Genomic DNA, 18,908 nt, shown 5'->3' with positions numbered 1-18,908 from the left:
TCTAGACTGTGTCAGTGCACTAAGCGAGAGCACTAAATCAGTGCACTAAACTGAGAGCCTGGCTTTGTTTCCCTGTGCATGTGGCCAGTCCTGACTAGTCCACCCTGGCTGAAATTCTAGAATATCCACCATGACCACCTTATGAGACCTTGCACCCTGTGTGTGAGCCACAGCCTGGCCTATTGAGGCAGGAGTTTTTGAAGACTGCATTTTGATAAGAGTGCAGCCTCTGACAGCTGTGCCCGCCCTGAGTTCAGGACGCCAACTACTGCATAGCTACCTAGTACACCAATTGCCCTCTTGTCATTGCCATGGACAATTATATGGGGAAAGATATTTTTCCTCTCTTCCTGCCAGGTGCCACCTTCAGAGCATGAAGGAGTCACCAACACTGAAGAGTTTCACTGTTATATAACATTTTTTTTTATTACGGTTCTTGAGCCAAGCAGAATGGCAAGAGATTTTTTATTTTTTCAATGTAGAAAATACCCTTTCCTCAGTGGGAGGTAACCAACCTAAGATCACATTGCGTCTTCCCGAGTTTTCAGTCAAAATGCCTTGATGAAGACATAACAAAGCATGATTAATTCCTTGCCATATCGGGAAACTGTTAACCATTGCTAATTGTTTGATCATCAGGCTATATTGCTGCTTTCTCATGAACATAAACTGGGAGTAGCAAACTCTCTGTACAGGGACAGACAGTAAATGTCTCAGGCTTTGAGGGTCATGCAGTCTGTCACAGCTGCTGAATTCTGTCATAGTACAAAAGCAGCTGTGAGAGTCATCTCAGGCTGCCTTAACAAAAGGCTACAGACCAGGCAGTTTAAGAATTTGCTGTCATGATTTTGGACGCTGAAGGTCTGAGATCAAGGTGAAGGCGGGGATGGTTCCTTTCTCAGGGCTCTCTCCTTGGCTTATGGATGATGTCTTCTCCCTATGTCTGCACGTGGTCATACCTCTGTGGGTGTCTGTATCCTAATCCTCTCTTTTCATGAGAATAGCAGTTGCATTGCATTTGGGTTGACTGTAGTGACCTCATTTTACTCTACTTAACCTTTTTGAAGGCCCTATCTCCAAATATAGTTTTATTCTAAGGTCCTAGAAATTAGGGCTTCAAGATACAAATTGCTTCAAGATATAAATTTTACAGAGACACAATTTAACTCTTAACAGTATCTACAGGCAATATCACAACATGCAGAGTGACTATGTGCCAGTCACACTTTATTTATGCAAAAGCAGCTGGTGGCTAGATTTTGTCCATGAGCTAAAATTTGCTGGCCTCACTTACAAAGAGTAACTAATTGTTTTGGGGAGGCGGTTTAGAGACAGGGTCTTGCTCTATCTCCTAGGCTGAGTTCCATGGCATAATTATACCTCACTGTAGCCTCTGACTCCTGGGCTCAATCAGTCCTCCCATGTCAGCCTCCTGAGTAGCTGGGGCTACAGGCCTATGCCACTGTGCCTGGGTAATCTTGCAATTTTTTTGTAGAAATGTGGTCCCGCAAAATTGCCTGTGTTGGTGTTGAACTCCTGGCCTCAAGCAGTTTACCATCGTTGACCTTCCAAAGCATTGGGATTATGGGTGTGAGCTACCACACCTGGTCAAATTCTCTGTTTTTATTTCTCAATGAGGTTTAGAGACTGTGAAATTATAAAGAAACCTGATATATTTGCTAAATTGCACAAAAGCCACAATTTAGACTCGTTAGAGGTAGTGTTACTTAGTAACAAGGTGTTTCTGGAAACAAAAGTGCCCTTTAAATGCATTCCTCTTTTATTGGTAAGCCACATGTCTCTTTGTGTTTCCTATGACAGATAATCATTCAAAGCCAATGGAAATAGACGGGGATGTTGAAATTCCACCCAACAAAGCCACAGTCCTTCGGGGCCACGAGTCCGAGGTGTTCATTTGTGCCTGGAACCCTGTCAGTGATTTGCTAGCTTCTGGGTAAGGAAGTCAGGATGGGGATGCTCTGGGGTCAGGGAGATGGAAGCTGCTTGCCTTTCCCGGAGTTCTGCCTTAAGGAACATCCACTACCCTTCTTACCCCAGTGTGGGCAGACCAAGGAATGGGCGGCTCTTTCAACCACTGCTGTTCGTGTCTCGTATTGTGAAGAAGCCTTAGTTCCAAGTCATTTTCTCGGTGGGGTGAAGTTAGGCAGTTAAATTTACCAAATGCAAAGATGACAAGGAGGGAAACAGGGATCCACTGGTATGAAAAAGACAGAAGAGCACATGCCGACGATATCACCTGGCTAGAGAGTAAGCGGCAGTGAGTTCTCATCCCATTTGAACCAAATGCCAGAGGCTCCTGTGTTTTTATTCTGCAGATCAGGAGACTCAACTGCAAGGATATGGAACCTGAATGAGAATGGCAGCAGGGCCTCCACCCAGCTCGTGTTACGGCACTGTATACGAGAAGGGGGCCACGATGTCCCGAGTAACAAAGATGTCACCTCACTGGACTGGAACGTAAGCATCTTCCACCCTCTGGGCACTTTGAAATCGGTAAAATCTGCCAGCCAGGTACGGGCTGCAGTGATGGAACATGTGCAAACATAGGAGGCAGGTGGTTCCATGTACTCAGGCCCAACTTGGGGGGCTAGCCATAGAGGTGGTCTTGGCTTCTAAGAGCTCTTAATAAGGCCATGTCAGGCAGACAGTGAGCTGGTTGTTTGGTAGCCATATCTTTGCATTGTGAACATGTCTTAGTAAAATGAGCCTGTGGTCTCATGGTGGGGAAATAGGCTGGGAGCTACAAGGTAGTTCTCCTGGAGAGACATGAGGTGCTTGGGATTTCAGCAACAGGTGTTATATGCATTGACACGTGGGATGCCCACAGTTACTGCTTTTTATTTTCTGCAAAGTCTTATGATAACTTTCATCATGGTGTTTTTAGTTCTGTCACTCGATAGAGAACACAAAGTGGTGAATGGTTTCATTGTGTTTTCATTGCTCCTTCGTCTCCTTGGTCTTCATGCCGCATTTTTGATTTAAGAGCAGTGTGCGCTAACACTGCATGGCACTGACTATTGCCTGAAGAACTTTCTGGACTTGGGATCCTGAGAGAGGCTGAGCTTCTTCGGTGCTCCCACTCCTAAGCTGTTTTTGTGGGTTTGTGTCTCTTTCTGGCCCTCAGAGTGATGGAACACTATTGGCGACGGGTTCATATGATGGTTTTGCAAGAATATGGACAGAAAACGGTAAGTCCTGCACCCCTCGTGCAGGGGTCAGGTAAGAGGAGCTGCCATATATAACCCTTGAGTGAACAGACCATGGCAACAAAATCAACATGTTTGTTTTTACTAACAGGTAACTTGGCCAGCACCTTAGGCCAACATAAAGGACCCATCTTTGCTTTGAAATGGAATAAAAAGGGGAATTACATTTTGAGTGCTGGTGTAGACAAAGTGAGTATTAGCTTAAAATATGCCCCTTTATCTATAGGTGTTTGTTTATTTACTTGCTTTTCTTTTTCTTTTTTGGGGGATTGGGAGTGGGGGAACATGGTCACTCTGTCACCCAGGCTGGAGTGCAGTGGCACCATCTCAGCTCAATGCAGCCTCTGCCTCAGCAGGGTTCAAGCAATCCTCCTGCCTCAGCCTCCTGAGTAGCTGGGATTACAGGCACCTGCCACCATGCTCAGCAAATTTTTGTATTTTCAGTAGAAACAGGATTTTGCCATATTGGGCAGGCTGGTCTTGAAACTCCTAGGCTCAAGTGACTCTCCTGCCTCGGTCTCCCAAAGTTATGGGATTTACAGGTATGAACCACTTTGCCTGGCCACTGATTTTTTTAAATCTCAAAATCCTGGCTTCTTGGAACTCTTAGGCTTTGTGCTTCCCTTTAAGAAATGAAAAGGATTTGTTTAGGCTTTATTTCTGTGATTTTGATCTTTCTGTTAATTTGTACCACATCATCTCTTAATATATTTTGCTGTTCTGTAGACCCTTGTGCAGTTTCCTTTAATGGGAGGTACATGGTTCAGTGATAGAAGAAAATCTCCACATTGCATTTGTCAGTTGCTGGAAGGAGTCATGTGATGTGGGTAGTGTACTGCCTGAACTTTCACCCACTGAGAAACTTGAGTAGCACAGGCTGTGTGTGTTTCTCAGGCTTCAGGTATCCTCAATTGATTAACTGCTGCTTCCCAATGTAGATGGTAGATTTCTCTGAACAGGAGTCAAGCAACCTGGGCACAAGGGTACACTCCCCAGATGGCCCACAAAGTCAGTTCAGAATTGACTTGCTGTGCCCCTGGGCAGGTCTACAGGGAGCTACAGTGGCATTAACTTCAGGTGCATCTAAAAGCCATCAGTAGGGTGGAAACCCAGGGCAAAGAGGAAGGGGATGCAGACTTCATCCCAGCCCTGAATCTGAGTCATCCAGAAGTCTTGGCCTGTCTGGATTTTACTTTCCTCATGTGTCCAGTGGCAGGGCTCATTGGAATCATGACCCCAAACAGCCTTCCTGGAAGAGTTATGCATTCCCAAGACTCAGCAGAAATTCCAAGCCATGGCTTTGGAAAAGAACCGTTATCTAGAATTGAGAGAGAGAGAAAAAAAAGATGTGTTTTTACATGAATTTGTGTCTCTACAACTGGAAACCATGCTTGAATAATGGACAATGCTCAGGCTTCCACGAGACTTTGCATTTTGTGATGATTTCAGGATAATTTGAAAACCTTAAGTAACAGCTTTCTGTTTGAAGTTGTTATAAAATGATAGTCTTGACCTCGAAATATTATCCCACTCTTAGAGAAGTCATAATTGCATTTGGCAAACTGTGGCCCACATAGGTCAATCTGGCCCTTCATCGGTTTCTTTAAGTGAAGTTTTATTGGCACACAGTCACACTTCTTTGTTGACGCTTGTCCGTGGTTGCTTTCATGCTACAACAGCAGAGATGAGTAGTTTATAAGGGAGACCAGATGGCCCTCAAAGCCTGAAATTCCTACTACCTGGCCCTTGACAGAAAAAGCCTGTAGACCCCTGCACTAGGACATAACTAGGTTAACAGATCATTCATTCATAAGGTCTCTCTCTCTCTCTCCCATATTAACTCATCCAGTACTGCCCAGATGCGAGACAGGCACAAGTATGATGAGTTTATATATTCTCTGCAGTGTTAGATTTGCTTTGACATGGCAAAATTAAAGTTATGTGCCAAACAAATAAAGAAATGCTAATTGGTTGAGGACTGATCCAAGATCCAAGATTAGCAAGTTTCAAAGACACTTCTCAGTTTCCTTTAAAAATGCTCACAGTCAACATAAAATAGGACTCAGTCTTTTTTTTTTTTTTTTTTTTTTTTGAGATGGAATCTCACGTGTCGCCTAGGCTGGAATGCAGTGGTGCAAATTTGAGTCACTCTAAGCTCCACCTCCCGGGTTCACGCCATTCTCCTGCCTCAGCCTCCCGAGTAGCTGGGACTACAGGTGCCCACCATCATGCCTGGCTAATTTTTTTTGTATTTTTTAGTAGAGACAGGGTTTCACTGTGTTAGCCAGGATGCTCTCGATCTCCTGATCTCATGATCCACCCGCCTCAGCCTCCCAAAGTGCTGGGATTACAGGCGTGAGCCACCATGCCCAACCAGGACTCAATCTTAAAGCAAAATCTTGACTGACAGAGAGGTGTAAAGTTTATAATTAAGTTGGAAATTCCAGCTGATGAAGACAAAATTCTAATGCTGTTCAATGAACTGCTTCTCTAAATAATATTCCCAGCACCAGTATTCATGATCTACTTTGAAGTAGATGAAGATGATTCTATCATAAGAATTCATGATCTGCTTTGTTTTTTGAGGTGGAAATCACCTTTTCTCCTTATTGACAGACATGTACATTGATGCCTGGCCCCAGTGCAAGCCAGTGGCTGTGTCCCCATTTCTAGTGCCCCCAGTTCATGGAATCACAGGCAGGGGCATTTTTAGAAATGACCTTTTGTGCAGCCCTGCACTTGTAAAAGTGCCAAAAGATCTTTAGAGATGCTTTGTTCTAGGTTTTTCAACAGTTTTCTGCACTTGGGGATGAGGAAGAATCTCCAACAATTTTGGTATTTTTGCAAGTATTGGTTAGACTTGCTCTGATCTTAAAATAGACACCAGCATCAGACAACCCAGAAGGCTCATGGAGTCATCAAATATGGCTGTCCAGATTGTTAAGTGTGAAACATGATGTACTTCAAAGACTTAGGATGGGAGAAAAAGACTGCAGATAGCGCAGTAAGATTTTGATACTGATTACATATTGAGATGGTATTATTTTGGGTATATGAGAGTGAAATAAAAGATTGTTAATGAATTTTACCAGTTTTTTTTTTTTTTTTTTTACTTTTAATGTGGATCCTAGAGAATTAAAACTAGCCCATGAGGCTTGCTTTCTGTCTGTATTGGACAGTGCTGGTTTTAAGGAGAAAGGCTCACTGTCTTTTCTTGTACAACACATGTTACCAGAGTAAACTTTGTGGGAGTAATTACTAACTTTTCCTTTGTTTGCGGCACACAGACAACAATAATTTGGGATGCTCACACAGGAGAAGCAAAACAGCAGTTTCCTTTTCATTCAGGTGAGTCTTTATGTTTGTGTTTTGTAATTTGGAAATAATTCAAAATTAAGCCAGGTGCAGTGACTCACATCTATAATCCAAGCACTTTTGAAAGCTGAGACGTGAGGCTCCCTTGAGTCCAGGACTTCAAGATCAGCCTGGGCAATATAGCAAGACCCTCTCTCTACAAAACATGAGATGGGATGGGACAGGATAGGATGGGACAGGACGATGGGTAGCTGGACATGGTGCCACACACCTGTAGTCCCAGCTACCCAGAAGGCTGAGGCAGGAGGCTTGCTTGAGCTCAAGAGATCAAGGTTGTAGTGAGCTATGATTGCACCATTGCATTGCAGCCTGGATGACAGAGGGACATCCTGTCTCTAATAAATACAAATGATAATAACATAATTTAGACTTTATGAAATGTCCATTAAAGTAACTAAATACACAGAACACAGAGCCCAGAGAGCCTATATGGTCAGAAGGAGACCCATTTTGTGGCAAGCATTGCTCTTAAGGTTTGCAAGATATAGATGACCTTGGCACTCATCTACTCACAACTCTGAAACAAAGCAGTTAACCAGCCACAGAATTAGTGCAGGCTCCTTTCTTTTGTAATTCCAAGAGGGATGCTGCTTTGGGAGCTTCCCAAAACCACACCCAGGATTGGCAGTTTGCTGCAAGGACTCCCAGGACTCAGCATATTCACAGCTAAGGTTCCTAACAGCACAATAATTTAGTGCAACATGAGCAAAGGAAAACAGTGCACATGGCCAAATCCAGAGCTCAAAGGCTCCACTCCCAGTGGACTCTCACAGGCCATGCTGAATTCTTCCAGAAATAAGTTGTAACTACACCTGTGAAGTGTTTTGTAGCAGGCAAGCTCCATAGAGCTTCAGTGCCTAGGGTTTTTATTGGGAGTTGCTTACATGGGCACCCACTGCCCAGCGCAAGCCAAAACTGCAGACCTGTGAAGGAAAGCGGGTGTGTGACAAACACACTTGTTTGCGCCAGTGTTGGCAGAGTGAGCCACTCACATCTGTTAGTGAAGGGCAGGAACTCTTTAGAAAACTACATTCTCAGTCACTATCCAGGGGCTGGCCTTGCAAGCAAGGTAGGTCTGTAGGGAGACCAACCTTGCACCTGCGGTATCAGTGCCTTCTTGCACAGGTGTGAGGCTGCTGCTCTGGATATAACCACATCCCTTTGCATGCTGGGGCCAGGCCAGGCCACATGCAGCAGCCGGGGTCTAGAATCTGTAGAGATTCCAATTTACCAGATTCCCACTTGAGTCTGCATTTTCTTTCCCAATTCCATCCTCTGTGTAACTCAGTCTTTTTGTTTGATGTGGCCTCTTACATTACAACAAAGACTGGTGGTCACCCCCAGGGCTGATAAGACTGTTGGAAGACTTTAGACTGGTTTAAAATGGACAAAAGGGGGTAGGTGCCACTTCCATTAATGACGAATGTCTGATGCATCTTGAGGGAATCCCTCAATGTATGCGGCAAAAGTTGGTTGTTTTATCAGCTGTCCCTGGAGCATTGTCCAGGAGGAGATGTCAGTGTCTTTCTTGTTGGACAGTTGGGGTGCTTAAATGATGTTCTGAATAGGAGGGTAACCTCAAGGAGTGTCCAAGATGGCATAGCCCATCTCGGTGCCTGGGGAGGGCTACAAGCAGGGGACATGGGTCCTGCAGGAAACAAGATCATGAGCCAAAAGTCCTGTTGAGGCATGATGTGTAGGCATCCACATCTGTTATTCCACGCGGTACTGTAGCAGGGACTCAATGAGCTTCCTCATATGGGCAGCTCAGAGAGTGAGGGAGACCCAGGGAGGACACTGTTTCTGCTCTGCTGCACTGGAGAGAGAGAGAATCTCTTCTGTGGCCAATCCTGCAGAGCTTTGGACATACACCAAATACAACTCTTAGGGCTGCTGGTGAAATTCTTTACTGGTGTGGCTTTAATTAACACCATTGATGAGGTAGAAGGTACTGAGCATACTGAAGACAAACGGCTCCAAATGCAGGCAGCACATGCATGACCTCATCCAGGAATGTTCTTCACCCCAAAACAGAAACCCCCTTCCTATTCAGTCTTTCCCCTGCCCCCGGCCACCCCATGTACAGCTCATGATCTGTGTGTCGTTTCCACGCCAGACACTTGCTACTCTGTGTTCTAGACTGTGCAAATCAAAGCAGCTGTCTAGTAAGAATGCCATTCCCGATGGTGTTCCATCACATGGCTTAAATGCGAAAACCTACCTTTTTGGCAGGAAGGATTCCGTAACAAGTTCAGATCCCTAGAATACCAGACATGCAGACCTGGGGAGTAAGGAGGGATGTCTACTGCAGAAAACTCCAACTTCTGTTTTTCAGAGAAAAATATGCCAAGGTAAACATCAGTGAGGTTCTTCTAATTTTTTTTCTTTTTTGAGACTGAGTCTCGCTCCATCACCCAGGCTACAGTAGAGGGCTTGATCTCGGCTCAGTGCAGCCACCTCCTGGATTCAAGCAATTCTCCCGCCTCAGCCTCCCAAGTAGTGCAATTATAGACACCTGCCACCACGCCCAGCTAATTTTGGTATTTTGAGTAGAGACGGGGTTTTGCCAAGTTGGCCAGGCTGGTCACGAACTCCTGACCTTTGGTGATCTGCCTGCCTTGGCCCCCATAGTGCTGGCATTGGAGGAGTGAGGTACTGGCCAGCTTCCTCTAATTCTTCTATCTTAGGAATTTGTGTTGTCTTTCAGCAGAAAATAATCTTTCCCAAAGTGACCCCAGAGACTGATGGAAGGATTTTCTACCTAGCTGGCCCAACAAGAGCACAAACTGCATGTTCTGAATTGCATAAGCTTCTTACCTGTAATCTGGTTGGCCACGAGGTAGATCCAGTTCCCATCAGTAGGTCAGATATGTCTAGGCATTTATTGCTTGCTGTTTGGTGTCAGGCAGTTGGAAGAGACAGTTCAAGATGAAGAGAAAGCAGCTCACTCTTCCAGGAGAAACACAGCTGCAAAGAGCTGTGAGGAGTGCCTTCTGTGGCTGTGGCAGGCTCGTGTTTTCCCCATGTTTCCATTTATGTAATATTCCCACTATGATAAAATGATAGAGGCTGGGTGCAGTGGCTCATGCCTGTAATCTCAAGACTTTGGGAGGCTGAGGCAAGTGGATCATCTGAGGTTAGAGACCAGCCTGACCAACATGGTGAAACCCTGTCTGTATTAAAAATATAAAAAATTAGCCTACCTGGTGGTGGGCACTTGCAATCCCAACTTCTCAGGAGGCTAAAGCAGGAGAATTGCCTGAATCAAGGAAGAAAAGGTTCAAGAGCTGAGATTGTGCCACTGCACTTCAGTGTGGGCAACAAGAGCAAGACTCCATCTCAAAAAAAAAAAAAAAAAAAAAAAAAGATAAAAACCAGGGACTGATCAGCAGTGCAGGAGTTTAGGAAGGGTGTGAGGAACAGTGGCCTGCTGATACAGTAGCCTGAGGGAGATGTTAGTGAGAACGGAACACTCTGGGTCTCAATTGCAGCCATACACTTCTACCCATGTGATAAAACAACACAGAGCACTCTATAGGCAAATTGCATCAACGTCAGCTTTCCAGTCTTGATACAATGCTACAGCTACACAAAAAGTAATTCTTACAGGAACCTGGGTGAAGGAGACAGAGGACCTGTCTGTGTTACCTTTGCAGCTTCCTGTAAATCTCGTAGTATTTCCAAAGGAAATACAGGAAGCTGCAAAGGGAGTAATTCCCAGCATAGCTCAGCCCTCTTACTGGCCATTCACCCATTTGGCTCCAAGCATCCTGGCTGCAGGAGCTGACTCAGAGTGGGACCAACTGCCTGAGGTCAAGGGACCCTCCTTTTAGATGGAAGAGTCATCAGGTGCTGGTCACCATCTCCTGGACTACTCACCACATTGTCACATTTCCAGCTATATTAATTGCATGCCTGAAGCAGAGGCTGGACCAGGAATTTGCCATTTAGCTCAGGCAATGTTGTAAACAAGAAGTAGGAAAATGGGTCAAGAACTGTCAATGAAACACGCTACTGGGGAAGCAATGAAAGAGACGATCTCGGCTGTGGAAAAGACTACTGTTGACACCTGCATCCTCCCACGCACACCTTCTGCCTAGGGATGGAGCTGGATGGGGAAGCGAATGGGGTCCGTGCACTAATGGACAATAAACTCATGGACCAGGGTTGTACCTCTTATTTAGTAAGAGACCAAGGAAGCACCGGGGCAGTCGATATTTAGCATATTCAGAGAAAGCTGGATTCTTCTCAGTTCAGTGTTGACTGCCTTTAAGAAATGCACACAGCTGGGCACAGTGGCTCACTCCTGTAATCTCAGCATTTTAGGACATCAACATGGGGGAGTTGCTTGAGGCCAGTCATTTGAGACCAGCCTGCGCAACATAGCAAGACCCTGTCTCTGCCAAAAACCATTGTTTTTAAAAGAGCCGGGCATGGTGGCTCACACTAATAGCCCAGTTACTCTGGAAGCTGAGGTGGGAGGACCAGTTGAACCCAAGAGTTCAAGGCTCTAGTGGGCTATGATTGTGCCACTGCATTATAGCCTGGATGACAGAGCAAGACCACATCTGCAAAGGAAAAAAATAAAAAAAGAAAGACACGTAAGATGAGCTTCTATAGTATTGGTCAGTTGGTGAGGACATTGTGGGCAGAGTCTGGCAGAAGCTAACCCTCTATTTTCCCTCGAAGCAATGCTTCAGTGTTGGCTAATTCAGTGTTTGCAGCTACCTTGGGCAACATAACTTGGGAAATAACAGAATGGACCATAGTATTTAGGAAAACCAATGAAAGTTCTTGGCTGGGCAGACTTGTGGAGTTGCCATAACCCCACCTCCTCTCCTGGTACATCATGGTGCTCACTCAGTAGCTAAAAGTAATTTCCACTGGCTTGTGTGGGAAGCATAGGGAAAGAAGAGCTGTTCAGATATTGGTGGCTAGCCCTCAAAACCCAGAGCTCCCTGCTCCTTAACGCATTACCTTTTTAAATTAGCAGGAACCCTAGGAAGGATTTCTTTCTCTGCATTTTACATGTAATTGAGCATGTACTTTTCACATCCCTAAGTAACTCCCTTTGATAATCAGGGTTCTATGCACACAGCTGGGTTCAGAGGTCCTCTACATACAAGAAGCCTCATGACAATCCTTAACAAGAGGGTGGGTTTCCTGATGAATTTCCTCAGAGCCTTCAGGGTAAGGGAGGAGTTTGTCTGAGAAGGCACCTCTTCCCCTGTGTCCTCCCATCTTGGCATCCCATGGCCTTTCCTCCTGCTCCTCAGTTCTCTGTCATGAGATGGGAGTGAGTCTAGGGAGTGCTTTGCTGGCAAGGCCCCTGCAGTGGAGAGAGGCCAAGGACCTAAACACAGCATGCCTGCTGTCCCCCAGTAATGCCAGTGATTGCTGCTGCCAGTGGGCATCTGAGAGGAAGGGAAATAGCCACTCATACCCACAGCTCCTCACCCCCACCACTCTGCTAGAGGACAGGAGTGGGCAGTTGAAGTCACACTTCCCCAGACTCAAAGGATGAGAGTGCAGGGTTGTACCTGCCATGGGAACTTCCACACCTCCAGTTTATTCCATGTGTTGGGGGCACTTTGCTGATCTCCTGAGATGGCTCATCTTGCTCATTTTCCCCCTTGTCAGGGGCAACTTGCAACATCAGCATCTGCAGCTGATACTCCAGGAAGCCATTGACCTGCAGCTGCATGTCAGCAAAGGAGCAGAATGAGGAATGAGGCCCAGTTGCTAGGACTTAAGTGCCCTTGCTGTCACCTGTACTTCCAGTGCCTCTCAGGGATGGTCCAGCCTTGAGGACAAAACCAGAGCCTGGCTTTTAACTAGGGCCCTGGGCATTTTGGTGCATTGGAAAGTTGACAGATTTCTAGCTGCCATCCTAGGAAAGAAACCAGAAGGGAGAGAACAAGACCCATAGCTGTAATTAAGTACAGGGGGAGTTCAGCTTTATGTTGTTCTGAACCACCTGAACCTGAGAAAGGCACAAAGTCAGGGAGGGTGTTGGTCACAGGCCATGAGGCATGTGTCCTATTGCATCCCCAAAAGGGTTCTTATTTACTATAATTATCTCCCAGTCAGTAGGATGCATTAATGTGTTTCAGGAGGCTCTTTTTATTATTACATATATTGAGGTATCTTGAAAATATAGCATAAAATTCTTCCTCTCCTTTTTTCTCCTTTCTTTCTGAAGTAGAATCAAATTAGCTCATTGTAGTGATCCTGCTGGAAGCAGCCAAGTGCAGAGTAGGCAGGGCAGCCCTCTCACCTGCCCTTCTTATATGTGCCATGGGAGCAGGAGATTCTGGCAGGCTATGGGGCACAGGAAGTGTCATGAAGCCTTTCTTCTATGACATCTTATCATCCCTCCCAACATGGCAGGAGAGGGTCTTTAAGGTCTTGAAAGGAAGGAGATAGTGATCACACACAGGACTTTTTGTTTGTTTGTTTGTTTTTGAGACAGGATTCTCACTTTGTGACCAGGCTGGGGTGCAGTGGCCTGATATTGGCTTACTGCAACCTCCACCTCCTGGGTTCAAGCCATTCCCCTGCCTCAGTCTCCCGAGTAACTGAGACTACAGGCATGTGCCACCACACCTGGCTAATTTTTGTATTTTTCAGTAGAAATTGGATTTCACCATGTTGGCCAGGATGGTCTTGACCTTGACCTCATGATCTGTCTGCCTTGGCTTCCCAGAATGCTGGAATTACAGGAGTGAGAGGCCAAGGCCAGAGGATTGCTTGAGTTCAACACTAGCTTGGACCATGTACGGAGACCCCATCTCTGCGGAAAATTTTAAAATTAGCTTAGTGTGGTGGCATACATCTGTAGTCCCAGCTACTGAGGAGGCTCAGGTGGGAGGATCCCTTGGGCCTTGGGACACTGAGGTGGGAGGACACTTTGAGCCCAGGAATTTGAGGCTGCTATGAGCTGTTGAGCCACTGCACTCCAGCCTGGGTGACAGAGCAGGCCCTGTCTCTAGAATAAATAAATAAGTAAACTAAAGAGGCTTCTTGACTGTGCTGTTCATTGTTGTAAATCCATGGAGCTGTGCACACAGTGAATAACTGCAGATGTCCTCCCTCCCTGCTGCAGCCCCTGCCCTTGATGTGGACTGGCAGAACAACACGACCTTCGCCTCCTGTAGCACAGACATGTGTATCCACGTGTGCAGGCTCGGCTGTGACCGCCCAGTCAAAACCTTCCAGGGACACACAGTAAGTGAGAGCTCATGTCACTGGTCTCGAGTTTGTGAGAATGTGATGTGGGAGCCGATTCTTGTATGCCTAGAATTAAAAGATACTGCAGCAGCAGACCATTTCTTCTGCAGTCCTTGACTGCTTGAGCTATTCTGGCCAACTCAGGTAGATGGATTCACCCAGTTTGGGGTGAGCAGTGAGAACAATTGATGTGGAAATGACGTAGTTGGTGGATTTGGCATCAAAGCCTTTAAGGTAGCTATGAGAAAAACATATGGAACATAAAAGAAGGGATGCTCACAATAAATGAATAGATGGGACACGTCTGCAATGAATGGGAAAAAAATGCCATTAAAAAACAAATAGAGTCTGGGAACAGTGGCTCACACCTGTAATCCCAGTACTTTGGGAGGCTGAGACCAGATAATTGCATCAGGGTAGAAGTTCAAGTCCAGCCTGGGCAATATAGCAAAACCCTGTCTCTACAAAACAAATTTTAAAAATAAGCTAGGTGTGGTGGTGTGCATCTGTAGTCTCAGCCCAGGAGGTTGAGGCTGCAGTGACTATGATCACACCACTGCACTCCAGCCTAGGCAACAGAGTGAGATCTGTTTAAATTAATTTAAAAAAAAAATTGACAACTGAGAAGTATAATGTCGCAATTGAAAATCTTAGTAGGTGGGTGTTTTGGGCTGTTCTTGTATTGCTATAAAGACATAACTGTGACTGGCTAATTTATAAGAGATTTAACTGACCTAAAGTTTTGCAGCTGTATAGAAAGCATCTGCTTCTGGGGAGTACTCAGGGAGCTTGCAACCATGACAAGAGGTGAAAGGTGAGCAGGTGTCTCACATGGCTAGAGCAGGAGCAAAACAGGGGTTGTGGAGTATTACACACATTTAAACCACAGTATCTCACACAAGAACTCACTACCATGAAGACAGCACCAAGCCATGAGGGATCTGCCCTCTTGATCCAAACACCTCCCATCAGGGACCACCTCCAGCATTGGGGGTTACAATTCAACATGAGATTTGGGTGTGGAAAAATATCCAACCTCATCAGTGGGTTTAATAGCAGGTTGAAGATTGCAGAAGTAAGATTAGAGATCATAGAAATTTGCCAGTTTGAAGAACACATAAAAGACTGAAAAATGAATAGAGGCTTACTGGCCTATGGGACAATATCAGGCAGCCTAAAGGTATGTGCATAATGGCGAAAGAAGAAAGAATGAAACAGGAAAATCATTTGAGGCAATAATGGCTAATATTTTCTAAATTTGTTGGAAAACATCATCATTTAATTTGAGAAGTTCAGGAAATCTCAAGCAGAATAAATATAAACAGAACCACACCTACCCACCTAGGTATATGGTTATCAAACATCAAAATCAATGACAAAGAAAATCCTAAAAGCAAGCAGAGACTGAGAAAGGTTCTGTTGTATACCAGGGAACAACAATATGAAGAGCAGCCAACTTAACAAATTCCTTCGTGTTGGCTCTGAGGCTCTCTCTGGTCTTTCATCAAATCTCTTTCAAATTCTCTGATTTCTGTGATCTCTACCGTACTTCTGCAATTGGTGGTATTCTGTTAAACACATTATTAGCCTTGACCTCCTGGGCTAGTGTCAAAAAACACCCTGTGCCTCTGTCCTCCTAAAGACATGTGCAGCCAAGGACCCGTGCTAAGCCCTTCCTGGAACACTCCCCGACGTAGTCTCCACAGCAGTCCTCAGTCTGACACAGACTCTTCTCCCCCCTCCAGGCCCATTTACGTGTCCTCTCCACACCCTTGGGAGGATTTATGGCATCTCCTGAACTCCCACTGCCCATGTGAATACCACAGCTCTGACACTGGCTGCTAGTCTGTGTGCCTGTCTCTCCCAGAAAATGCAGAGCACATCAACCGTGATCCCAGGAGGTCCCATGGTGTCTTGCCTTTCTCTCACCAGCACCCAGAATATCTTTCCCTGGTGGGAGCCAGGGGATACCCTGTTAAAGCAGGAGAGGATGATCACATTTCTGGAGATTTTCCATCATATCACTAACTTGACTGATGTAGATTCCATTTTTTCATTCCCCTAGTGCCCATCTCACCCCACCCCTGGTCCAAGGGTCCCCACCCCAAAGGAAGGCACTTTTAGAGCACAGGCAGCTATTATCGTGTTTACGTCTCCTGGCTACAAAATGCCCCTTTTTCTGATCTAAACTTATTTCCCCTCTAACCCTGGACTATCCTCAAATTTTTGATAGAGCTGCACACACTGTTTCTGGTTGCCAACTGTCCTGCTCCAGACCTTGCCACCGGCACTGGAGTTGGCCTTTTAAGTGACCTTTTAAGATGGCCTTCCTACTGTGGCTGATAGCCCTGAACAAAGCTCCAAGTCAGTGGGGTTGAGTGTAGACCAATGAGCCAGCTCTGGAGGCCACCCACACACTGGGACTTGGATTGGAGGCTGTAGGATCCATTCTCAGGAAAAAATTTGTTCCTTTGTATGGTTTTGGATGCAGACAGGCCAAGGTGAGGGGCTCCACATGCTGGGCCTGTGGGTTTTCCTTTCCACAGTTGCAGTTAGAGCCACCTTGCTAGCCTAGGACCCACATTCACACTCACACATACTTAAGTATGCTCATACTCTCTCAGTCCTCTCTTCAGTGGTCCCTCCACCATCCCTGGTCTCTCCCAGCAGTCTGCTCCTGGCACAAACATCCATGCTCACAGACACCCAAGCATGTTCTCATCTCCCTCTTCAGCAGGCCCCTTCTGCCCTCCCTGGGCTCTTCTAGCAGGCTGCTCCTGGGTCATATATCCCTGTTCACAGACACCTAAGCCTGCTCACACTCTCAACCTCCTCTCCAACCGGTCCACTCCACCCTTTCCAGATTCTCCCAGCAGCCTTCTGGAACACATATCCATGCTCATAGACACATAAGCATGCTCATAGCCCCCTCTTCAACAGGCCTTGTCTGCCCTCCTGGCCACCCCCGCAGCCTACTCCTGGAACACATATCCATTCTCATAGACACCTTTGCAGGCTCACACTCTGTCAGCCCCTCTCTAGCCAGCCCCCTCCACCGTCCCTGGGATTTCACAGCAGCCTGTTCCTTGGCCATCACACGTCTTCCCTTCCATTTCCTGGGCCACCCATACCACACAGAGCACACAGGTGGCTTGTCACTGTCCCATTCACACCCTTCAAAACTCCGTGTCCTTAGAAAGCAGCATGACCATACAGTTTATCATCCAAACTGGAGCCCTCAGGAGTTTGAAAATATTTAGAAAATTAATTTTCAGTGTGAAATCAGTTAATTGGTAGGCCAGGACAATAGGCATCAGATAGTGGGACTGTCTGGGGCATATGGGACTCTACTGTCACCCCGCAGAAAGGATCCTGCCCCATTTCTCCTGGGCAGGCTGTTTCCCAGCTGAGCCTTTGCTGCAAGTGGTTGTGTCTGTCTCAGTGTGTCCTTTTCTGCCTTGGTCCCTGGGTACTTTGAACCTTATCCTCCAGGGTTTCTCCTCAGGGTCCCCAGGTGTCCAGATCTGCAGGTTCCAGTGCTAACCCTGTGCTTTTAGATACCTGGCTGTTTGCAGTGGATCAGGAGCCCCTGGCCAGGATTTTGCCTGTGTTGTTTGTGTTCCTGCTGCTCAGCACTTGGCTCTCATTTCCCTTGCATGTGTGTATCTGTCTGTGTGTGCATTTTGGTCACCCATCTTCCATCTAAGTCAGTCATTACCCAGCTTGAACTCCATAACAGCTGAGGCTTCACTTCTTGTGTTTATCCCTCCCTCCACCTCCACTCACCTGCAGGAGAGGAATGCCTTGTAATGGGTTTAGATATGGGAAGGAACTGTTGGATTAAAGTACGTAGGAGACCTGGCATGGTGACACATGCCTATAATCCCAGCACTTTGGGAGGCTGAGACTAGAGGGCTGGTTGAGCCCAGGATTTCAAGATCAGCTTGGGCAACCCCGTCTCTATAAAAATACAAAAAAAAAAAACCAAAAAAAACAAGCTGGGTGTGCTGGTAACCTGCCTGTCATCCCAGCTACCTACCTTGGAGGCCAAGGTGGGAAGATCACTTAAGCCCAGGAATTCAAGACCAGCTTCAGCAACCCATCTCCATCAAGAGAGAAAAAAATAAAATAGCTGGGTGTGGTAGTGCCTGCCTTTAGTCCTAGCTACTTGGGAGGTTGAGGCAGGAGGATCACTTGAGTTCAGGAGGTCAAGGCTGCAGTGAGCTAGAATTGGGCCACTGAACTCAAGTCTGGACAACAGTGAGAGCTTGCCTCAAAAGTTTAAAAAAAAAAAGTGCATACAAAAGTAATTTTCAAAGCCCAGGTTTTAAAATAACTGGTTTTATTTACTGCATTTTATGGTATGTGAATTCTTCACTTGCCTACCTTCCTTGCAGGGAAGGTTTTTTTCCTAATGAAATATGGATGAGGATGGCTGGTGATGTGTGGTATAGGGCTGTGGTTTTATATAAATGAAAAGGCAAAGTGAGAAAAAGAGGAAACTAGATGGCTAGTTGAGCTGTTTTTTTTTTTTTTTTTTTTTTTTTTTGAGACGGAGTCTCGCTCTGTCACCCAGGCTGGAGTGCAGTGGCCGGATCTCAGCTCACTGCAAGCTCCACCTGCCGAGTTTACGCCATTCTCCTGCCTCAGCCTCCCGGGTAGCTGGGACTACAGGCGCCCGCCACCTTGCCCGGCTAGTTTTTTGTCTTTTTTGGTAGAGACGGGGTTTCACCGTGTTAGCCAGGCTGGTCTTGATCTCCTGACCTCGTGATCCGCCCGTCTCAGCCTCCCAAAGTGCTGGGATTACAGGCTTGAGCCACCGCGCCCGGCCTGTGCTCTTTGATGTCCCCTGAAAGACCTTCTGCAGTGACGGTGACGCACTGCTGCCCCCTGCTGGAAGGCGACCTCATCTGCTCACAGGCCCTGATGTCTTTTTCAGACTTTCTGCTCTCTTTCAGAATGAGGTCAACGCCATCAAATGGGATCCTTCTGGAATGTTGCTGGCCTCCTGCTCGGATGACATGACATTGAAGGTAGAGTCGGCATGGCAAGGGGTGGGCTGTTTAATCCCAGACA

General features: G+C 46.3%; 1 protein-coding gene across 9 annotated transcripts in view; it reads left to right on the top strand.

Moving 5' to 3' along the window:
- TBL1Y (transducin beta like 1 Y-linked) overlaps window positions 1-18,908 on the top strand; it is a 231,985-nt gene that overhangs the window by 193,267 nt on the left and 19,810 nt on the right. For all 9 annotated transcript variants that reach the window (XM_050777736.1, XM_050777731.1, XM_050777733.1 and 6 more), the window contains 7 exons: window positions 1,822-1,954; window positions 2,337-2,478; window positions 3,146-3,209; window positions 3,319-3,416; window positions 6,515-6,575; window positions 13,708-13,829; window positions 18,791-18,865. In XM_050777736.1, coding sequence (XP_050633693.1) covers window positions 1,822-1,954; window positions 2,337-2,478; window positions 3,146-3,209; window positions 3,319-3,416; window positions 6,515-6,575; window positions 13,708-13,829; window positions 18,791-18,865 — 695 coding nt within the window. The remainder of the gene's footprint in view (window positions 1-1,821; window positions 1,955-2,336; window positions 2,479-3,145; window positions 3,210-3,318; window positions 3,417-6,514; window positions 6,576-13,707; window positions 13,830-18,790; window positions 18,866-18,908) is intronic.

The sequence above is a fragment of the Macaca thibetana genome, chromosome Y (genome assembly GCF_024542745.1).
Source record: "Macaca thibetana thibetana isolate TM-01 chromosome Y, ASM2454274v1, whole genome shotgun sequence".
NCBI lineage: Eukaryota > Metazoa > Chordata > Mammalia > Primates > Cercopithecidae > Macaca > Macaca thibetana.
The sequence above is the reverse complement of the archived record's forward strand: the minus strand, read 5'-3'. Positions and strand labels throughout refer to the sequence as shown.